Raw genomic sequence first — 15,693 nt, forward strand, 5'->3', positions numbered from 1 at the left:
TAACGCTTCAAAAACCAGTACAGCCACATTTACATGTTAGAGAAAAATATTAAATACAAATGAATAAAGAAGAAAATCAAGAGAAGAAAAAAGGTTGAAAAAATGTAGTTTTTTTTTGTAGCTTAATTTTTTTCAATATTTTGCTTGAGTTTAATAGTATTATCTTTTAATTTCTGAATATGTTTGGTGATTAAAACATGATTTTAATAAATATATCTTTTTATTAAATCTGTTTTGTTTAAATGCACCGAAATACAGTGACTATATTCACTGAGAAATGGAGGAAAATGTTCATTTTCAAAATAGGCTGTACTGAATGCTGAGCACTGTACAGTATGAAACACTTTACTATAGTATGGTTTAAAAACACTATACTGTTTACTGTAAATTACTATAGTACTTTTGCATATGAGAAATGAGTCCGGATGGCGTCTACAAAGGATATCAATAAAATATCATTTTTTAAAATTATTTTATTTTTTAGGCTTTGTTTAAATGCCATAACATGAAAACGTACTACAGTAATTTGAAGTACATGCCACAATGTTTGTGAGGCGTACTATAGTAAAATACTTGAATTAAGCTGTCAAGCTGTCAACAACTATTGTAATTAATCTGTTGTGGTAATTCTACAGTTGCTAGGGTAACATAACAACTATAGTAATTGATGTTGCAGTGATTCTATAGTTGCTATGGTAACACAATTATAATAGTTAATCTGTTGTGGTGATTCTGCAGTTGCTATGGTAGCACATCAACAATAGTAATAGTAAATAGTAAAAAGTAAACTACGGTATTTGTTAGTTTATCAGTTCTATAGTTAATCTTCAATTCAATTTAATAATACTACACTAGCACTAAATAACAATGAGTTGACAATATACAATATAATGGACTTCAGTACAGTTCAACAACACTATAGTATTTACGATAAATGATATGTAGGCTTGTTATCTTGGAGTCTGGCCAGAGTTACATTAAGCTCAAATCCCCCAATCCAGGCGTGTTTTGTCTGAGTTTTCCGATGGCTGAGATCATCTATATTGTCTTTCTCAGTGTCGAAGCCAATCTCTGCAGTCTGGATGAGTTCAGCTCCTCCCATGTGACTCAGTTAAAGCAGGACACACTCGCTCATTCTGTCAGAGGAAAAGATCCGTCTGGCCCACAATTCCCGGAAAACCTCAGAAGGGGCTCATTAAAGCCTGTGCAACGCTGAATTGGATTTCTGCTCTCTTTTCCTTTTGCTGATGTAGTACCTGTGGGGGGAAAAATACTAACAACATTGGACACTAGTAATTTTAATGATTTAGAATTTTAAATAATTACATGACATGTTTATTTGGAGTGGATTAATACAATGCAATATGCCTTTCTTACTTAGAGTTTTAGTCTTCTTTATCATCAAATATCTCAAAACTCTTAAATCAAGAAGCATTTTCTAGACAAGCCAAAATTATTCTGTTTTCCAGAAATAATTGGTCAAAATGAAATGAGTTTTTCCTTAAAACAAGCAAAACAATCTGATTATTTAGCTTGTTTTAAGGAAATACGCACTTCATTTAGGCTAATTATTGCTGAAAATACACTGTGTTTTGCTCGTTTATAAAATTCTTCTTGATTTAGGAGTTTTTAGACTATTTGGAAATGTTACGAGTTTTAGTATTGACCGAATGGGATCCCGGTGCCAATTTTAATATTGTTATGAATCATTAATATATATATATATATTTTTGTCTTTACCTACAGCGGTACAAGCTGAATATGTCAATAAAATGTCATTAAATATTAATGACGCTCCTAAAAAATATCTGACTGCATAATGACACTTTGAATAAGACATTTAAATGACAAATACAGTTTAAAAAGTGACCAGAAAAATATCCATGACTGAATTATAATCTCTATTATATACAGTCATGTTTATGACAGATCTATGACAAGTTTTGCTGTGTTGGTAATGCCATGACAAAGACAAAAACAGATTGAGATGTATTTATGTCATGTTGTCATAACAAATATGTCATCTTTCCATTTAAAATGATATCACTGTGCTACCCTGCTGAAAAATCCAGCTTAAACCAGCCTAGGCTGGTTTTAGCTGGTTGACCAGGCTGGTTTTAGAGGGGTTTTGGCCACTTCCAGGCTGGTTTCCAGCCATTTTCAGCCTGGTCTTAGCTGGTCAGGCTGGGAGATGACCAGCTAAAACCAGCTTGACCAGCCTAGCCAAGCTGGGAGTCCAGCCAAAACCAGCTATATCCAGCTTAAACCAGGCTGGTCAAGCTGGTTTTAGTTAGATTTGGTTGCTCATTTTTCAGCCTGACCAGCTAAGACCTGGCTGGAAATGGCTGGAAACCAGCCTGGAAATGGCCAAAACATCTCTAAAACCAGGCTGGTCAACCAGCTAAAACCAGCCAACCAGCCTAGGCTGGTTTAAGCTGGATTTTTCAGCAGGGAATGACACTTAATAACGGTCATAAGCATGCATTCTCATTCATGACATGATTATAAAGCCTTCCTGACCATCTTGAAGTAAACACCCCTTTAACTAAAGTACTACCAAATATCTATATTTTATTGTTTAGTTTTTGACGGCATCAACAATAGTTTGACCTACAGTAGTAAACTGTGTCACTCCTCCATCAAATCCCTGTTCTAGTAAACCACACGCCTCCTGCTCGTCTACACGCAATATCCCTGTAAAGTAGATTGTGCAACATAGAGCGGATTCACAAGACGACAGAAATAAAATCAAGGTAACTAGGGGTGAGTTTCTCCAGACGGGGCCGAAGGTGAGGGATGTTCCAATCCTACTAAACCAGCTTAACTAATAGCCTTAAGAGGAGGGGAGGGGTTACCTAGAAAACAGGTTGGCATGACAACAAGGGAAAGCCTGCGTAAAGGTCTGAGCCGAGAGAGAAAATGCCAGTAAGCAACATGTGCTCTAATCTGGCGTGTTAGTCACTGGAGAGGATTACGTCTGACTGTGGCGAGCGCAGAAAGTGTTTATGCTGCACTTTGAAGCCATAATAACACGGAACAATGTGTTCCATTATAAAGCAGAAATGGCTAACATTGTTTAGTGTGCAGTCGTACACATTCCCCGCTGCTGCTGCTGACTATGCGGAACTGAAACGCATGTCGTAATGCATGAGCTTAATAATGTTAGGCGTTCAGAAAAGTGTTGCATCACATTGTGAAACCCGTGCTGCAGTTTGCATGTACAGTATTGATGGCGGTCAGGAAGGGGTGTGGGGTGAAACTGTGAGATAAGATGAAAGCAACACATCAAGTGAATCTCTATTACATTAGCTATGTTTACTTTCACGGTAACACTTTACAATAAGGTTCATTAGTTAATGCATTTACTGACATGAGCTAATCATGAACAACACATGTACAGCATTAATTAATCAGAATTGAACATTTACTAATGCATTATTAACATTTAAGTCCATGCTTGTAACATTAGCTAATGCACCATGAGTTAACATGAACTAACAATGAACTACTGTATTTTCATTAACTAACGTTAACTAGCATGAACAAATACAGCAGTAAATGTATTGTTTACTGTTTGTTCATGTTAGTAAATGCATTAATTAACATTAACTAATGAACCTTATTGTAACGTGTGACCACTTTCACTTACTTATGTACATTTTGGATTATTGCATTAAAAATGTGCAATGGAAACACAAAGATGTGCTATGTTTTGAAAATGTGCTTAAAAACATGAGTTTTGCAGTGTCTCATTTCAGAGGCTGCATCCTCCAAAGAGTGCAGACTTTAACGGTGAGTCCTTCGAAGTCCACACAGACCGAAACGAGTGTTTTAAAATCAGACGCTCTAGCCTACAGAGGACAGATCTCGTAACCTAGCAACCGTAACAGCTGCCGTTAATAAGTGGTAATGAAATTGTAATTACTTTTTTTTTCCGAAGTGATTTTAAAACCTATTGTAAGCGATTTAAAGGTTTACAGAAGCTAGAAATGTATTTCCTTTGATCCATACATGTACACTCAAACATGTAAACTGTCTATAAAATCTATTTTTCGTAAGATTTGTCATACTCATTTTGTTTTTTTAACAATATCCACGTAAAATAAAGCTAATTCATACATTTAAACCGGGGGTTTCTTTTAAAAGCGTGCAATGAATCTTGGGGCGTTCGAAGGATCCACCAGTTGTATCCTTTATTACCTGGGAAACGAAGAACGCATTTGGAGGCTGGGTTTGAAGGAGCCTTCGAATTTTTTTGAAATGACACAGCCTTCGTCGCGCCTCTGACTCAGCGCACTTCAAATGCATCCTTCTGAGGGTGCAGCCTCTGAAACGAGACACAGCTTTGGATACATCTTTATATATGATAAGAAAAAATGTGCATAAACTACCATGGAAAAACACATTTAGTGAATAAACTGATGTGGTTTAGTTTTTGCCAGATGATTTGACATATAAATGTTTGTGTGAGGGTCTTTGAGTCTTTAATGTTGGTCTGCAGCCCTCCATGTCTCCAGCTTTACATTGTAAAATATCTGAAATGTTGTTGTGCTGATTTTAAAAGGCTTCAGTCCTCCGTCAGTCCGTCATCACAGTGCTTCAGTATTCTTCTTCTATTATTCCCTCCAGAACTGTCTTGAGCATCTGTCTGCGCTCCCGTCTCAAGCCTCCAAAAGCCACCGGGTTCATTGCGTTTGGTCTTCGTCTTCTGAGGCGCAGCTCATTTATTAGAGGAGAACAAACACCACAGTGGAGAATCCCAACAGTGCAGCAAACTACAGGTGGAAACGTTGCTTTATTCACAAATTATATCTCATCACACCTATTTTTATCATCACAATGCATTAAAACTGACTTTTTGGATGCACACTGCAATTTATTCTGTAAATGCATTTCCAGCTTAGTTTATGCACATTTTTTGTGTGCATTTTTAATGCGATATTTCTAAATGCACATAAAAAATAGTGGATGTAAACATCTTTGTTCCCGAAAGTATTCAGAATATGTTGTTTTGTGATCAACAGAAGAAATACATTCATTCTAGAAGCACTTGAGGGTGAGTAAATGATGAGGAAATGTTCGTTTTTGGTCAACGATCTTGGTTTTATGGTAATGGAGATTATGCTTGATGTGTTGCTTTCATCTCAAACTAGTTTTGGTTTGAACACACTCCTCCTTCCTGACCACCTGCCATAAATTCTGCTGTCAAAACAGCAATGCAAAAAAGCCGTAATGATCATGTTTCTGGGCTGCACCCAACGTGCACTCGCTGTCAGCGTGTTTTCTGGCTTTGCAGCGACTCGTCCAGCAGAGCATGTTCACAGATCTCTGGCCGTCTGCCAGTAGGGTTGGTTTGTTTTTCCACGGATGGGTGAGGTACGTGCCTAACTCTCTTACTTCCTCATGAGTGCCTGCAAAAACAAGTCCCACTCGGTGCCTGCGGCTCCCGAATCGCCTCGCCCGAGAAAATCAGCTTTGTGTGCTGATCGGAAAGACATTCAGGCAGACGGAAAAACTGCATATCGCTTTAATTCTTACTGTGTTGAATTCCCCATTTCATTAATAAAAACATTTCCAATCTACATATTTGCACATGTATTACTCTATTGTAAATTTGGAAATAAAACAAGATGATTGGTGTAACCGTTTAAAGGGATAGATCACCTAATAAAGGAATATTTCTGTACTGTTTACTCACACTCAAAATGATTTATAACTTTGAACTCAAAACAAGATATTCTGAAGAATGCTGAATGAAAATATGCCATGGTTGGAGGCAAAAATACCAATGATTCTCTTCCAAAACTGTTGAACAGAAGGCTCAAACAGGTTTGGAACAGATGTAAATGATGACAGAATTTATTTTTGTGTGCGCTACCTCTTTAACAGTTAAATAAAATGGTAGTGATTCTTAAATAAATGGATCAGTATTATTAATATATATTAATTGACTGTCAATTTAAGAGTGAAAATCCATTTACAAGATATTTTAAGTCCAACTGCTGTGTTCCCAAATGTTAAAACACTTTCATTTTGCTGCACACTATGACCCACATGTATCCGAGGTGAAGTGATTGCCTAACTCGCTTTCAGTCATGAGTCACATATAAACGGATGACAAAAAAAAGAATTTGGAAATGCAGAACCACGTGGTCTAGACTCGTTGTCTTCGCTGTGGGACTTTCCATAATTTTGCCAGCCATCATGAATCACATGCTCTTCTTGGCAGGCTTGAATCAGGCTTTGAGGCTGAACGAAGTCCAGTTCTGATGAATAATCTACCAGTGCAGATATTCCAGACGCAAAACGGCTCCCAAGTGCACTACTGCTGGAATGATTAAAAACTCCAACGAAAGCTGCTGTAATTTCTCTAAACCGCGTCCGAGTCGAAGCCTTATTGCAGCAGTTGTGTTGTTTTATGTGTTTGGGGTTATGGAAGAGTTAAAGGGATGCGGTGGCGCGTGACGTTGCGTTGGCAGCAGCGCTGGAATGTGGAACTCTGAGGGTTCTAAGATCACATTTACACACAGCCCTCAGTAGTGCACTTTAAGCAGCTTTGGTAAATGGGTCAATACTGTTTTGCAGGTCCTGTGAACTGCGGAGCCTTAAAAAGTGATTAAACTTGATTTTTTAAACAATAACATTAAATCTAAATAAAGATCTGAGGTTAGATATTGCTCAGCAAGGGATTTACAGATGACTGCAGATAATGGGAATAGCTCATGTAAAAATGAAAACTCCTGTCATCATTTACTCAGCCTTCTTTCCCACTTTTATTTGTTGTTGATCACAGGAGAAGATATTTTGGAGCATGCTGTAAACCTCTAACTATTGACTTCCATATTTGTTTATTCCTACTGTGGAAATCAATGGTTTCAGGTTTTCAGCTTACTTCAAAATATAATATTTGGTGTTTGGAAACTCATAAAGGTTTTGGTTCACTTTACTGTGAACTGTACTTCTGATGTTAGCCTATTCTACATTTTTATACGAGTATATAAAATATATTAAACCAGTTTCAGACATGGATGTGATGTATGGGAGTGACAAATCAAATAATACCTGAAAACAAAAATCCTTTTTAAAGTACTTGTGCAGTTGATTCACATGATTTTTGTAATCGGATGATATTGGAAGAACTTTAAAATTAACCATCCACTTTAAAAATCCTGAGATCAATAACCCATTCAACAATTCTGTCACAGATTTAATTTTGTGCTGTAAATCGTTTAAACTTAAGTAATCTAACGCTCAAATTACGTTTATATTCATCGCACAGCAACTCGGTGGAAAAAGCACACTTTCTGAGGTATTTTCCACCTTTTTGGTCGATGTTTTTGATGTCTCTTCAGTTCAGCCTCGTCGAATGACGACTGCAAAAATTACGCTCTCATTCAGCGTGAGGAGGGAGCAGCGCGCGTGCGCAGAGCGAGTTGTCGAAGAATCAAGTAAATACAAGCAGCGCGGTGACGTCACCGCTCCCACACCGAGAGCTCGCGGGCTGGAGCGCACACTGCCATGAACTTCGGAGCGTAACTTCGCCGTTTTTCTCGCTTTTCGGACGGGCTGGGAAACTACGACCATATATATTCTTTTTACCTCATCACCACGAGCAGCATTTGGAGAAATTAGTTGCAACATTTGTGCCGTTTCCCCGTGTTCAGCAGCATGTCGTCTGCGGCGGTCGCTGCCTCGCGCAGGCAGTCGTGTTATTTGTGCGATCTGCCCCGCATGCCGTGGGCGATGATCTGGGATTTTACCGAGCCCGTGTGTCGCGGGTGCGTCAACTACGAGGGAGCCGACCGGATTGAATTTGTGATCGAAACCGCGCGGCAGCTAAAGCGCGCGCATGGCTTTCAGGAGGGCAGATCACCGGGTCCGGTGGGCAAACCTGGCAAGGACATGCAGTCCATCAATCACGCGGAACCGGGCTCTCGTCCTCCGCAGCCGCTGGATCGGTACCCGTTAACGTCAGACAGACCTCCTAGACTAGGTGCGGAGTACCAACGCCAGGCGAATGGGATCCCGGTGCCAAACGGGTTTCCGAAGCCCGACGAACCCCCGGAGTTGAACCGACAAAGCCCGAACCCACGTCGGACCGGAGCCATTCCACCCAACCTGGTGCCGCTTGTGAACGGGAGCATGCCGCCGGTGCACGCGCTCAACGGGAGATCCGTGCAGATGGGCATCCCCCCGGGCGCGCTGGCGGAGCATGTGGGCAAACGAGCGGACGACATGAAGGACAAACACCGGGCCGACAGCATGAGCGACCCGAGCGACGGACACAAGCGGGTGGATGAGTGGACGCAGAAGGGCAAGACGGTGCGGGAGATGATGACGCTGCAGACGCTCGACTCCCGGTTCAAGAAGGAGCACGCGCCGCTGCCGCACAGGATGAGCTACGAGAGCAGCTCCGGTGCCTTAAAAACAGGTACGGGTCACGCTTCACGCGCAGTGTGTGTGGCTGGGATGATTATGGAATTTAATGAAACATCCCAGATTGTAATCTTGTGTAGGAAACACAGCAAGTCTGCGTTTGTTATCAGCATTCAACCTGTAGAACAGTCTAACAAACAGCACGTGCTCTTGAGTTTATTATCCATTTTAAAATCAAATCAAGTTCATTATAAAGCACAATAAAAGCAGCTGTAGTGGATGTCTGTTGAGAAAACAAATCAGAACACAGATGTAAGTGACTGCAGTGCATTTAAAGAACACCAAGACAGCAGAAAAACACTGATTAATAACAATCTTCAATACATTATGGACCGGTTTAATCGTCAACTATGTGAAAACATCCTGTAAGACATTAACATCTCATTTATGCATGCATTAATGTATGTTGTTCACACTCATATTTAATAATTGTGTCAAACTCTGCTGTAATCTGTCATATAATATATTTTCTGTTTAAACACGTAAAACATCAGAGCGTGATCTCAAACTTTAGATTTCAGGTGCACATTTGAATATTTATGTAGTCCTTAAAATAATTTGACATCAGAAAGAATCAAATTGTGAAAATCAGTCATGCATTAGTGCTTAAACCCATATCAAACTCAAGAGCATGTGTAGATTTTGCTCACACTCATGCTGTGTTAAGTCTTCAGCGTAAATTGACATGTCAGAACAGGCAAACTGTCAAACTCACACATGCATCAGCATCCAAAACCATATCAATCTCCAGAGCATGCTTCAAAACTTCAGAAAGAACATGCATACTTGTATATATATTTAATTCCTCATATAATTGGACATGTCAGAACATGCAAACCATCAGAGCATGTTTAGCTCAGCTCCAAATAAAGCAGCAGAGAGCGCATGTTCTCATCACAACTCCACTCCATCTTGACATTGTTTATTCCTGCACGCAGACTTCAAAGCATGCTTCGAGACTCAAGATGGTGCATTCATAATACTGTGCTTTGCCATTTCATCATCCGGGCATTTGCACATGCCACATTTCCTTTAGAGCCAACAGAAAGTAGAGCCAACAACAGGTCACGCATGAAGCGTCGCTGCAGAGCATGTCGTCTCTAAGTCTAAGAGTGTTTATCTCTCTCTCTCTCTCTCTCTCTCTGCAGACCGCGGTAAGCACTCTCGGGGAATTAAAAGGAAAACCTCTCCTGAGCCAGACGGGGAGGGCATCGCTGTTAAACTAAACGGCGAGGGTCAACCATGGCTGCCGTCTCCTTCAGAAGTGCTCAAGATGCCGTCTGCCGCCCTGCCAGGATTCGCAGCGGCTCCGCCGTCCACCATTTCCCCACATTCGCGCACTACACCACCAGAAGCGGCCACCGCCGTGCAGAACAGCCAATCGCCGATGGCTGCGCTCATATTGGCGGCGGATAACGCTGGCACAGGTTCACCGAAAGACGCCGGTAATCAGGTGCACTCCACGACCACATCGGCCGCAGGACGGCGAAACAGCGGAAGCCCGCAATCGCCCTCTGCTGGACAAAGGAGACCCGCTTTGGGTGCAACAGGCACCGCACACATCCCAGGCATGGACCCGCAGGCCGGGCACCCGCAGAGCATTCCTGACTCCTCCGTGCCGCCTAGCAGCGTGCCGCTGTGCTGCACTTTGTGCCACGAGCGTCTCGAGGACACGCATTTCGTCCAGTGCCCGTCTGTGCCGTCGCACAAGTTCTGTTTTCCGTGTTCCCGCGAGAGCATCAAACAGCAGGGGGCGACAGGCGAGGTTTACTGCCCGAGTGGAGAAAAATGCCCGCTGGTTGGTTCCAACGTGCCCTGGGCGTTCATGCAAGGCGAAATAGCCACCATTCTGGCTGGAGACGTAAAGGTTAAAAAGGAGCGGGACCCTTGATTGTTTATTTTTATTAATTTTTTTTCGTAATTTCAACACCAATCACAACGCATACCATCCAAAACGTGAACTAACGGACTTGTATATAAGACCTTAAGGGGAACTGTACACTTGGGTAAACATGGCTGTATAATTTTATTTTGATTCTCTTTCTTTTTGAATACATTGTGTTTCTATATTCTCTTTTTGAAGCTAAAACGGTATGTACACACACACACACACACACACACACACACACTAAACAGATTCCGTGTCCTCCCTCATTCAGCGAGCGAACGCTCAGTTGGTGTACTCGTAGAACTGGTGGCAGTCCATGTTTAAACACAGAATGTGACTAATACTCTTTAAGCACTTGGCGAACTGAATCTGCTTTTAGCTGTATTGTATGCACTTGTTTAAAAAAATTGCCAAATACAATTTCTGACCTTGTAATAACAATGTGACGTGTCTGTGGTTGGCTTATTGTCTGGCCTCGCTGAATCATGCGGCGGATGATGCAACAGCCTCATTGAGTGAGTGCGAACAGAGGAGGAAAAAAAGTCTTGCTTTCCATCCCAGTGCATGCTGGGAGTCCACTCCCTCAATAATAGTAACTGATATATCAAGTATTTTGCAAAGCTGTAAGGTAACCGGAGAACGCATGCATACGGAAGAGCATCTCTCGCTTTTTTCCTGCTTAACATGCGAGCTGTGACTTGTTCGGCACATTGTTTTCAGGCTCCATGTGGAGCAACCTAATGCTGCGTGCAAGACGACACTCCACGCTATTTTTATTCACATGCGGGGAGTTAAGAGCTCGTAAACAATCTCTCCTTTAGCCTTTTTTGGTGCATAAAGACCCACGACGCTTGTCGATAACTCATGCTGTTTGACACTTTACAATACGCATTCATTAGTTAATGTATTCACTAACGTGATCTACACCAGTACAGCATTCATTAATCACAGTTGAACATTTACTAATGCATTATTAACATCAACAGTTGAGCTTGTTAGTGTTAGTCAATGCACTGTGAGTTAACAACAAACAATGAACGACTTTATTTTCATTAAGCTTGAGTAAATGCTGTATTAAATGTGTTGTTCATTGCTTATTAATGCCAGTAAATACATTAACTAACATGGTAACACCTTAGTTTAGGATTCATTGTATTAACAAACCATTATCTAACATTACTAGTTTAATACTACTAGTTTAATACTAACTACTAGTTAGCTGTTTATTATTAGACCATTTTGAGGGATGTAAACAAAAACAATGGTCCCAGCGAGTGTCCTGTTTTACATTGTTCATTTCTATACCTTCCGAGAATCCAAAAAGAGCCACATATTGATAAATAATGTTATGAGAGCTGTTTTAACATTTAGCTATAATTTAATTACCTCTTGTTACAGTTATGAAATAGTTTGATAACAAGCAGGAAATGTCCATGGGCCAATGACATGACCACATTGAAATGCTGTATAGTTAGTAATGCAGAGGTTCTGTGTTGGGTTAGGATTCACTGTATTAACAGACCATTATCGAACACTACTAGTTTATTACTACTAGTTTAATACTAACTACTAGTTAGCTGTTTATTAGTAGTTAATAATGCAGAGGTTCTGTGTTGGGTTAGGATTCACTGTATTAACAGACCATTATCTAACACTACTAGTTTATTACTACTAGTTTAATACTAACTACTAGTTAGCTGTTTATTAGTAGTTAATAATGCAGAGGTTAGGTGTTGGGTAGGATTATGTATGTAAAATAAGATTATACTTTATAGCTACTATTATGAACAGTTCATATTTTAGTAATATGCAGGTAATAATCCATTAGTAAATGGCATGAATTGTGACGTAACCTAAAGTGTTACTATTAAAATTAGCTAATACAACTTATACAACTATTTGATGCTATTAATGGAGTGTGTTAGTAAACATTGAACTCGATTTTCTCTTCTTTTTGCCATTGCTCATGGTGTAAGCCTACAGTAAACAGTCAGTAATAGACAGAAACTCTTTGTTTTTTCCACATAAATCGGCTTTTGTTCTGTTTAATCAAATGGAACTCTTGAAAATGATTAATTATATTGGAAACCATCAGCTTAAAAGGCGAGCGCTGGCCGTCTGACTCTATCCTCAGAGCTGTGGCGTAGCATATGCTTAATAAAATGTGGCAGATCACGTGACTGTGCTGGAATTCCTGAGTCACGCTCGGCCGCCCGCCTCTCTCTCTCTCTCTCTCTCTCCCTCTCTCTCTCCCTCTCTCTCTCTCCCTCTCTCTCTCTCTCTCTCTCTCTCTCTCTCTCTCTCTCTCTGCACTGAAATGAATGAGATCTGTGTTCTTACATCAGTCACATGTGCTGCTGTTAACCCTTTCACAACCAACATGACCTGCAAAACAGCTTTCAGGCTTCTTACTGGTGCTGGAAATCCTTTAAAACGCTTGATTTTAGTCCCGTATCTTCTGAATCATAGGTGTTTTGGGTTTATTTATGGTGGTGAATTGCATTATGGGCCGTTGATCTCTGCTCTGTCCACTTTTGATGCTGAAAAATCAAGTCTACCGTTTAACAAAGTTCCATTTATTTGCATTAGTTTGAAGTAATATAATGTATAAGAAGTAATATCTAGAGTAATAAGTCTGTATAATATAACTGAAAACGTGCTGCAGTTTATTATGAGGTGTTCGTAGCGTAATGTACAACACCAACACAGACAATACAGCACTGCACACTACTAAACATGATCACTGTTTTCAACTTTTCAAGGTTAAAATTAACATTAATAAGCAGTAAACATAATAATAGGCATGTAATAAGCCAGTAGTGAACGCTGTGAGTTGTGTAGTGTTCTCTTAATACACTTCATTAAACATGCACACAGAGACGTCACCTATACGCTATAAAGCTGAAGCTTAAATGCTTATATATAATAACTTATATTTGATTGTAACGTATAATTAGGGCTAGACGGAATCTGCAGACATCTTTTGCTATTTCTGCAGAGAGTTTTGTAAAACATCTGCGGATTTATGCAGAATTATTTGGGGAGTATCGTAAGTAAAAACTCGATATGTGAATTAAAAATAACACCTTTTTAACTTTTGTGAAATGTTTACAATGCAAATCCATCTTAATTATTTGGTTAACAAAGCAAGTCTCTCATATAATATCTACTAAAATTAATTTAATGACTGAATAAGTATACATTTGTTTACATTTGCAAGTAAATAAATAGACTCAATGAAGGGCTATAAATCTGCAGATTTCTGCGCTCGCTGATTCCATGTGGGTCTCGCTATTAGTGGTGTCAATAGAATTGTTTATTTTGTGCACCACGATGCAGACGGGGACAATTAGATATCAGTTCAGTAACGGATAACCGGTTATTACGTACTGGCGTCATTTAACTCCTATGCACGCTGTCGCAGCAGAATACTAGTGCTTGAGAAGCTAGAGAAGTTGTAACATTACCGGTAATTTGCCGGAATGCTGCGTTGTATAACACAGAATGAAGATTGCCGGAAAGACCACGTGCATGTGCTGTCGTGAGACGTCTACTTTAGCCGATCAGAACAGTCAGACACATTTACGTCCGCACAGTTTAGGAAAATAAAAGCCTTTGAATATTTTTCCAGACACATTTAGCTGCTAGAAATTAGTCAGATCACGTTTATATGTTCATTTTAATGCCAACCGTGTAAATAATTATCGATAAGTTGCTTATGATAAGCCGTTGTTTGTTTACCTTCAAGCTTTGCGTGTGCCCGTAAAATAGCCGGTGCACGCCAGCACACACATGTAAGAATGGGCTTTAAACCACAGCGGTTCAAACTGTAGTTCTGCAGAGCGACTAAAAAGTGATCAGCATGATGGTAAATGACTGTACATTTCTAGTCAAATCCTTCTTCTGCAATCTCATACCAAAAAACGGAAATAAGGGCAGTATTAATAGCTATAAATGTGGGAGAGCGCTGATATTGTGTGATTTTATTGTATTGCAAATATGGAACAATTAAATGTTGATGCTAAATCAAAGGTAAATCACAAATACATGAAAATGACATGATTTAATGACAATAACTTGCTATAGTTACAACTGAATTTATTACAAAATAACTGTATTAAATGATAAAATATGAAATGATAAAGCACATGATATAAACTGTACCCAGCTTAGATGTAGAATTAAAGTTACCAGAGGCAGAAGGAGAGACACAGCGGGAGGGAGAGAGAGACAAAGAGAGCAAGTAGGCCTTAAAGAGGCAGAGCAGATAGACTCCAGAGGAGGAGAGCAGGAGAAGACAGGCCAGGAAAAGAGACAGAGCCCGAGTTCACCACCTATTGTCTATCTTTCTTGACCACGTGACTAAAGTCCAAATGCTGAGACAACTGACCAATCAACATGTGACCACACCATAAACCCCCAAAGTCCACATATCAGGCCCTGATCTCATCAGAATCTGCCTCTGGAGTCAGTATGAACCTTCTTGAGTCAAAAAGACATGTTTTGTCAAGTAAACAAATGCATATGATCATTCAGCCTCTTACACACACATATCATGTACATCTCGACTAAGCGGCAACCTCCCGCTCTCCCTCAGGAAGCCAATACGGAAGAAACAAAAACTGCAATTCATCTGAAATTGTCTCCAAAACAGAGCAAATTTCATTTGAGCCCACTGTTAGAAAGGCCAAGTTTACAGCAGAAAAAAAGGTGTTTACAGCCTGCTACAAAAAAAGATTTAGGTTAATACAGCTAATATTACCCTTCATGACAACTGTGAGGGGGTGAATTTTTTTATAACTCATCCGTTTCCTTTATATTAAGTTATATTAAGTCTGCATAATTAAGGGCGTGGCCACTTGAGTGACAGCTAGGTCTCGTTGGTCGCCGTCACCTCAGCTCACTCCTGCAGATTAGCCACTGAACTCGGCATATTTATCGTATTTCTGTGTTGTTTTATGTGGCTTTACACAGTCAACTGCCTTTTGGACTTGTTTCCTACAATTATTAGATGGCATGGCATGCTGAGTGCACTTAATTGTGCTCACAAACCGTTCACGTTGCCTCCGTTTCCCATGTGAGTAAAGTTATATACTTATATACCATCTCTATACATGTATTTGTTTTATTTAAGATCATTTATCGTTTATATTTAGAGCTGTAATGCACTGCAGAATCTGTCAGATTGATTAGCTGTAGGCTCTAGATCAGTCATGTGAAGCGTTGTCATACAGTGTTATGCTGGATTTCATTAATAGTCTTACATTAACTAACACAGACTATATCTGAAGTGTTTGGAAGTAATTTGCATTTTCTTCCTGTTGAAAAACGTCATAAGAACAATGTTTAGTGGCTCAGTGTATTACAGC

The 15,693-nt window shown here is 39.9% G+C and overlaps 1 protein-coding gene and 1 long non-coding RNA gene across 5 annotated transcripts in view; both read left to right on the forward strand.

The window, feature by feature from the left end:
- Positions 1-15,693, forward strand: part of LOC137496742 (uncharacterized) — a 112,834-nt gene that overhangs the window by 39,297 nt on the left and 57,844 nt on the right. For all 4 annotated transcript variants that reach the window (XR_012387387.1, XR_011017305.2, XR_012387388.1 and 1 more), the window contains exon 3: positions 4,630-4,781. This is a non-coding gene — a long non-coding RNA (uncharacterized lncRNA). The remainder of the gene's footprint in view (positions 1-4,629; positions 4,782-15,693) is intronic.
- On the forward strand, positions 7,496-10,765 carry irf2bp2b (interferon regulatory factor 2 binding protein 2b). The gene is given in 2 exon segments (NM_214752.1): positions 7,496-8,431; positions 9,585-10,765. Coding segments are annotated over 2 exon segments (1,506 nt in total). The 5' UTR covers positions 7,496-7,668; the 3' UTR covers positions 10,328-10,765.

This window comes from Danio rerio, chromosome 11 (genome assembly GCF_049306965.1).
Source record: "Danio rerio strain Tuebingen ecotype United States chromosome 11, GRCz12tu, whole genome shotgun sequence".
In the NCBI taxonomy this organism is placed as follows: Eukaryota; Metazoa; Chordata; class Actinopteri; order Cypriniformes; family Danionidae; genus Danio; species Danio rerio.